General features: G+C 45.1%; 1 protein-coding gene across 1 annotated transcript in view; it reads right to left on the reverse strand.

Annotated features, from left to right (window-relative positions):
• LOC139766656 (carbonic anhydrase-related protein 10-like) overlaps positions 1 to 6,146 on the reverse strand; it is a 167,499-nt gene extending 161,353 nt beyond the window's left edge. Inside the window, exon 1 of the mRNA XM_071695550.1 lies at positions 5,476 to 6,146. Coding sequence (XP_071551651.1) covers positions 5,476 to 5,641 — 166 coding nt within the window. The 5' untranslated portion in view covers positions 5,642 to 6,146. The remainder of the gene's footprint in view (positions 1 to 5,475) is intronic.
• Between the last annotated feature and the right edge of the window lie 1,865 nt (positions 6,147 to 8,011).

Genomic DNA, 8,011 nt, shown 5'->3' on the forward strand with positions numbered 1-8,011 from the left:
CACACCTCCCTTACAGACACACAGCCTCACACACCTCCCTCACAGACACACAGCCTCACACACCTCCCTTACAGACGCACAGCCTCACACACCTCCCTCACAGACACACAGCCTCACACACCTCCCTCACAGACACACAGCCTCACACACCTCCTTCAAAAACACACAGTCTCTTACACCTCCCTCACAGACACGCAGCCTCACACACTTCCTTCATAAACACACAGTCTCACACACCACCCTCACGGACACGCAGCCTCACACACCTCCCTCACAGACACGCAGCCTCAAACACCTCCTTCATAAACACACAGTCTCACACACACTTCCCCCACGGACAGACCTCTTCGGTTTCACAATCACTTTCCTTTTGCTTCTCTCCACTTGGCTCATGCAAAACTTGTTGTTAATGAGCGTGGTGAGCGACTTGTGCCCAGCCAGTACTGGTTAAAAAAAAAAAAAAGAAAAAAAATATTTTGAGTCTCCAGCCTTTGATTAAGCTACGAGTTCATGTCATTTTACGAACACCTTTATTCCCCCACATAGTGTAGAGTAAATATCTTAATCTAAATGAAAGCTATTAAACTGTAGGGTCCGCTTTTAATATTCATGAGGGGAATCTTCAATATGGCTCTCTGAGCCTTTATCATTATATAAAGTGCTCCCAACATTAATATCGGATAATTTTGATGTTGCCTACATTTGTCTGGATAAAGAGCTTCCAGGACTAATTGCAGATATTTATAGTTTATATATACATATATATATATATATATATATATATATATATATATATATATATATATATATATATATATATATATATATATATATATATATATATATATATATGTGTGTGTGTGTGTGTGTGTATCATACCTATTCACTGTTTCCTAGGTTAGCAAAGTAGGGCCAGAAGTGGACGATTAAAAGACCTTATTCTTTCACATCCATTCTCTTGCTGCCATGTGTAATGCACCGAAACTGCAGTCTCCTCTTCACAACCAGACCCCACAGACCTTTCCGTGGTTTGCCCAGGCTGCTTCATATGCACTTGTTCAGTTCACTGGCGGCACGTCGCCCCCTGTATACCAAATTGTTCCAATTCACCCTATCCTGTACACGACTTTGACCACCCTCCATGTTCAAGCCCCGAGCACTCAAAATATGCTTCGCTCTATCCTTCCATCTCCAATTTGGTCTCCCCTTCTCCATGTCCCCTCCACTTTTGACACATATATCCTCTTTGTCAACCTCTCTTAACTCATTTTCTTCATATGTCCAAACCATTTCAGCACACCTTCTTCAGCTCTCTCAACCTTACCCTTCTTATTACCACGTCTCTGTCTTACCCAGTTTTTACTTGCTTGATCAACCCTCATAACACCAGATATTGTCCTTAAACATTTCATATCTACTACAGTCACCCCTCTCCGAAAACCTACGGCCCCTCCCTCACCCTACGATTCACCTCCGCCTCCACTGCTCCATTAGCTGCCACGTGCACTACCAGTTATCCAAATCATTTCACTTCCACCAATTTTCTTAAGTTCAGACTCACACTTCGCCTAACCTGTCACTCTGCACTGATAAACCTCCTTTCACATACTTTCCTAGACTCAGACACGAACTTCTAGTTTCTCATTCGAATCTGACATCAGTACTGTGTCGTCAGCAAACAACAACTGACTCACTTCCCAGGACCCCCTCACCCACCACAGACAGCATACCTACCCCTCTTTCCATGACCCTTGCATTTACGTCGCTCACCACTTCATCCATTAACAAATTAGATTTGCTTTTATTCACATTCATTCTCCAATTTCTCCTTTCGCACACTTTCCCAAACTCAGTCACCAACTTCTGCAGTTTCTCACTCCAATCAACCACCAGTTCTGTATCATCGACGAACGATTGTCTTACTTCCCAGGCCCTGTCGTCCTCAACAGGCTGCTTACTTTCCCCTCTTTCTAAGACTCTTGCATACCTCCCTCACTATCCCATACATAAACAAATTAAACAACGATGGTAACATCACACATCCCTGCCGTAGACCATCCTTCAGTGGGAACCATTCACTCTCCCCTCTTCCTACTCACACACAAGCCTTACACCTTTTATGAAAACTTCTCACTGCTTTTAGCAGCTTACCTCCCACACTATACATTCGTAATACCTTCCACAAAGCATCTCTGTCTACCCTATCATATGACTTCTCTAGACCCATAAATGCTTCACACACATTCTTCAAAGTAAACACCTGATCCACACATCCTCTATCACTTCTTAAACCACACTGCTCCTCCCCATTCTGATGCTCTGTACATACCTTCACCCTCTCAGTCAATACCCTCCCATGCTACTTACTAGGTATACTCAACAAACTTATGCCTCTGTATTTGGTCGCTCACCTTTATCCCCCTTGCCTTTATACAGTGGCACTATATATTTAGTGCCACTGTGTATATATATATATATATATATATATATATATATATATATATATATATATATATATATATATATATATATATATATATAAGCACACGTAAAGAAGCGCTAGCAATTTCTGACTAGTAGTAAATTATGGTATAATTGTAGTGTCCACAAGAACCAATGTCACTGGTAGAGTACAGCGAGCCGCCACCACCACCACCACCACAGATAGTCACACTGACCCTCTCGTCCGCTGGTGTATTAATGGTGTATCCCAGCCACCGATCCCCCTCCTGATCTCCTGGGTGTGCTGACACACATCCTTGTACTACGAGGGTTTCAACCCTTGAGGACAATTATTAAATTCCCGTGTGTACCGTAACTGTACCCTAGTGATCACGGTACACAGAACCGTGTGTACCGTGACTGTACCTTGGCCAGCACGGTACACAGGACCGTGTGTACAGTGACTGTACCTTGGCCAGCACGGTACACAGGACCGTGTGTACGGTAACTGTACCCTAGTATCACGGTACACAGGACCGTGTGTACCGTGACTGTACCCTGGCGAGCACGGCACACAGGACCGTATGTACCGTGACTGTACCCTCGTGAGCATGGTACACAGGACCGTGTGTACCGTGACTGTACCCACGTGAGCACGGTGCACAGGACCGTGTGTACCGCGACTGTACCCTCGTGAGTATGGTACACAGGACTATAAAACCACACCAGATGGCGACGAGCCACACCAGTGGGTCCTTCTGAAGCTGTTTGTGATGATGGACCAGATCAGAGACGTGGGACCCCCTGGGTGTGGCGTGTAAGACATGGGAACAGGTGACGCAAGGAGGAGGAGTTGTCGTTAAATGTTGATCACGGAGGAGCAGATATAGTCAGTCGTGAACCTGAGGCGAAGTGTCTGTCAAGTTTGTTCTTTCAACATGTCTGTGGCGCTGAGTTGATGTTCTGTAATTGGTAAAGCATTTCATATTCACAGTCCTCCTTTGGAGGGGGGGGGGGTAGGTAATAGAAATAGCCTGATTCGAGGTGAACGATGACTGATCTCTCAAGCGCGATGACTGAACCCCTCGAATACGATGAAATGACAACTTGAGTACGCTGACTTGTCCCCATGAGTATGATGACCTGACTCAGTGAGTATGATGACCTGACTCCGTGAGTATGATGACCTGATCCCGTGAGTATGATGACCTGGCTCCGTGAGTATGATGACCAGACTCAGTGAGTATGATGACCTGACTCCGTGAGTATGATGACCTGATCCCGTGAGTATGATGACCTGGCTCCGTGAGTATGATGACCTGATTCAGTGAGTATGATGACCTGACTCAGTGAGTATGATGACCTGTCCCGTGAGTACGATGACCTGACTCCGTGAGTATGATGACCTGACTCAATGAGTATGATGACCTTCACCATTACTCCAACATTACCATCTTAACACCACTCCAACAAACCATCCACGTCACTCCAGCTACATCTGCCCTCCACCGTAGATCACCACCACTTCTAGCGTTGCTGGAGAATTCATTTCTCCTCCACTCCAACAGTCGTGTTGCGTGTTCCACCACCACGCTAGTAGCAGTCTCCACCATAGGTATACCATGACTCCAGAAAATGTTGTCACTCCACCAACTGCATAACCTCACCACCACTTCTGTAGGAGAGAGTCCGCCACCACCGCCACCGTCCCCACTATCACCAACATTCCACCAACACTTTCAAACCACCTCCAGCGGTCTTCCAACTCAACTCCTACAAACAGCAGTACCACCGCAACGCTCCCTCCAACAAACTCCTCTCCATCATCACCCACCAACAAACCACCTAAAAAGAAAAAAAAAAAAAAGCTTTTCATCAGATAAAAAAAATCTCCATCAGATCTCCATCAACCCCCACCTCCACCCCCAACATTTTCACACCACACCTTCCCCTGATCTTAGGGGACAAACACCCTCTAACCTCTGGAGTGCCAGAGGCCGGCCCCCGTGGCAGGAACCTCCTTGATATAGTCAACATATTCCCCGCCAGGCTACACTATATACCGCCAAACTGCGCCTCTGGGGTCAGGCCACTGTGGTCGTCCCTCCCCTCACGCACGGTGCGGGAAGAAGCAGCGATGGACGGGAAATTCTGGCTTTTTCTTTCTGCTGTACTTCACTAGCCTGTTTGTATCTTTTTTTTCCCCATGTTCAGTCTTTATAGATATACAAAATTTCCATAACGAATAACTATAGTTGTCTTAGTTTATATCATTTTCTTCCCTAATTGTCCACCTCCACTCCCAAATAGTTTCGTTATTAAATTTTCAAGAGAAATTTCTCAATCCAGACACCATATAATCCTGAAACTTTATTTTCGACTAGAAGACTGACTGTACTTTAGCGAATTTTTCTCTTGTTCTGTTTTCCCTTTGGAGAGGGAGCGGCCTGACGCGTCTACTGAATGATTTTCCCCAACGATGACCAACAAATTTCATGTGACTTAACTGGAGAACTGCTCCCGCCAGATGCTGTTTCTTTTCCCACTGTTTTGGAGGTCGTTAACTCGTCTGCTCATCATCCGATCTACTTAACTTATCTCACTTTTTACATGTATAATTTTTATTCCCCGAATGATTCCTTCTGACGTTCATGTCTGATATGTTGTCATATCTCAACCAACAACATACATTACCATCAGGTACATCCCTTCGTCAGACATATGGTTACCCCATACCAACACCCAGCAGTACCACAACAGGCCACAATACCACAACACCCAACGGTAGCACAAAGAAAAGATATTCTGATCACGTCATAAAAGATTTGACAGGAACAAAACACATTTCTCCTACAAATCGCTTTCGTCCGTAAACTCAATTTACATATTCCATATACATACTGAAGTGACTCCAACAAACCTTCTCGTAAATTACTCCAACGAAACCCTCTATAGATACGGCAACGGCCAGCCAACTGTAACCAACTCTCGTGAGTTATACTCCAACAAAGGAGGAACGGTTGGACTCCTTACCTGCTCCGTCGATGAGGAACCCAACCACTGCCAGCAGCACCACCAACACTCCTAGCCCTCCACTCCTACATCTCCGCGTGCTGGTGGTGGTGGTGGTGGTGATGGTGATGGGGGATGAGGAGGTGTTGGTGGAGGGTCTTGTGGTCCTCATTCGATTCCACTCCATTTCTGCGTCGTGGGGTTTCTTAAGCTACTGCATGAACGCCGAGTTCGGAGCGTCGACTTCGAGTAATCGAGGAACTCGTGTGTGTGTGTGTGTGTCTTGTGAACTTCTTCAGGAGGGAGCTTGAGCACTTATGTAGAGTAAAAGTTTATACTCTTTAATGGCTTTAGAATTACCTCAGACTTTACGATTGTCTGTTCTCAGAAGTACTGTTCGCCACTTTATACATCAGATAGAAAATGAAATGATCGAATTGTCCAGCGGACAAGAAAACTGAAACAATACTACGATGTCCAGCACTTTCTGCTTTCTCTAACACTTCCAGCCATTTCTCTATGTAACTAGATCAACGCACGGTGCTCTCGCGCCTGCTGCCAGAGTCTGTGAATATTCCTGGCGACAGACCTAATGAGAGCCAGAGAGAGAGAGAGAGAGGAGGGAGAGACCACGTGCGCGCGAGGCTGAGGCAAATGTTAGCACGCTGTTCTGAACCCGTCCGGCCACTACCGCCGCTGGGCCCACACTGCCAGCCGCCGCCTCTTGCACCCCCTTTAAGTAGCCTCGGTCCCACGTACACACCTACTGACTCCTGTATCCTTCACCTGCTCTCTCTCTCTCTCTCTCTCTCTCTCTCTCTCTCTCTCTCTCTCTCTCTCTCTCTCTCTCTCTCTCTCTCTCTCTCTCTCATGAAAATGTTTCATACTTGCTACTAAAGGTGCTCTGTAACTAGTCTAGCTGTAATTAAGCTATAAATCTTAATATAAAGTTTAGATTTAGCTGTTAGGTCACTTGTAAAAGGCTATACCCGTAGTTTAAACTGGTTCAAGTATAGCTAATCTTCTGCCAACTGTTGTATCTACAATATACCTAGTGATGTTGTAGCCACTCAGACTGCAGCACTCTACCTATGTCCACTCTAGCAACAACCAGTGTGAGTAAAACGCCTTTAGCTATGGTCAAGCAAGTCATCCCTATTCTAGATTATAGAATCTATAACCTAAGAAATCTAACTGTAAGCTGTATAGCTTATGACTAGTTTTACTGTCCCCAAGTCTTGCTTCCCCAAATCTATCCATACCAGCTATTACCACCTACGACTCATTAGTCTAGCTATAATTAGGCCAAGTGTAACTCCTGTAGGTATGTTAATGATCAGCACAAACTACTACCACGTTAGTTAATACCATTTTGATGACTAGGGTACCATTGTTCACATATAACCAGTACCATACCAGAGACGGTAAACAATGAGACGTCTCACTCACTCGCTGTGTGGTGATGAACTTAGTACATTGTTTGATCCTCGTGTTGCCCTGAATGTTTCCCAAGCCTCGGATTCTTTCCCTATCAAGTTATAGCAACGTGAAAGAACATTAAAGAATGTTTACTTCGAGAGACTCACCAAGGGAGCGGTTTAATATGAGGCAGGAGTTGCCCTCCCGTGGCAAACCACGGAGTGAAAATTGTCGTTCGATAAACTGATTCAATTCACATCCAGAAAATTCTATTTTTCTCCTATATCTAAAGGGGGAGGGTTCTCCACCCGTGCTCACCTGGCCCTCTCGACACGTGAGCAGGTCCAAGTTGCTGGTTTATGAATATGTCCTCTAAGGGGAGACGCATCAAATCGTGCCCTGGACGTAATGGATAACCTGTAAATACACCGCCAGAGCAGCGAAATGTAAAATGCTCCCTGAATGGCGGCGGGTAAAAATGGCCTCTGAGGAGTCTTCAGGGGGGAAGTGAAGTACAGGGGAAGGCATTCACGATTATTGACAAGCGCAAGATCATGGTAACGGCGGTAATGTACGTGTGTGTGTGTGTGTGTGTGTGTCTAGAGAATGTAATTGGTGAATTTGTATGACCTATGACCCACGATGGTAACTAGAGTTACCTATGACCCGCGATGGTAACCAGAGTTACCTATGACCCACGATGGTAACCAGTTACTTATGACCCACGATTGTAACCAGTTACCTATGACCGACGATGGTAACCAGAGTTACCTATGACCGACGATGGTAACCAGAGATTCCTGTAACCCACGATGGTAACCAGAGTTACCTGTGACCCACACAGTGTACTGTGGGACTAGGATATGGACTGAGTCATGTTACCCACAACATGTGTTAAACGGTGGAAAAAAAAAATCTGAAGAAAACGTTTTAGAATAATGTCAACCAAAAATATGCTAGAATACCAGGAAAAAAATATCTACTAAGAAGCAAAAGAGCGATATGATCAAAGAAAAATATCAGATCTGTTTTAAAGAAGGCTCCGTGGCTTGTACGTACAGTCATTTTAAAGAAGGCTTCGTGGCTTGTACGTACAGTCATTTTAAAGAAGGCTTCGTGGCTTGTACGTACAGTCATT

The sequence above is a fragment of the Panulirus ornatus genome, chromosome 58 (genome assembly GCF_036320965.1).
Source record: "Panulirus ornatus isolate Po-2019 chromosome 58, ASM3632096v1, whole genome shotgun sequence".
Classification (NCBI taxonomy): Eukaryota; Metazoa; Arthropoda; class Malacostraca; order Decapoda; family Palinuridae; genus Panulirus; species Panulirus ornatus.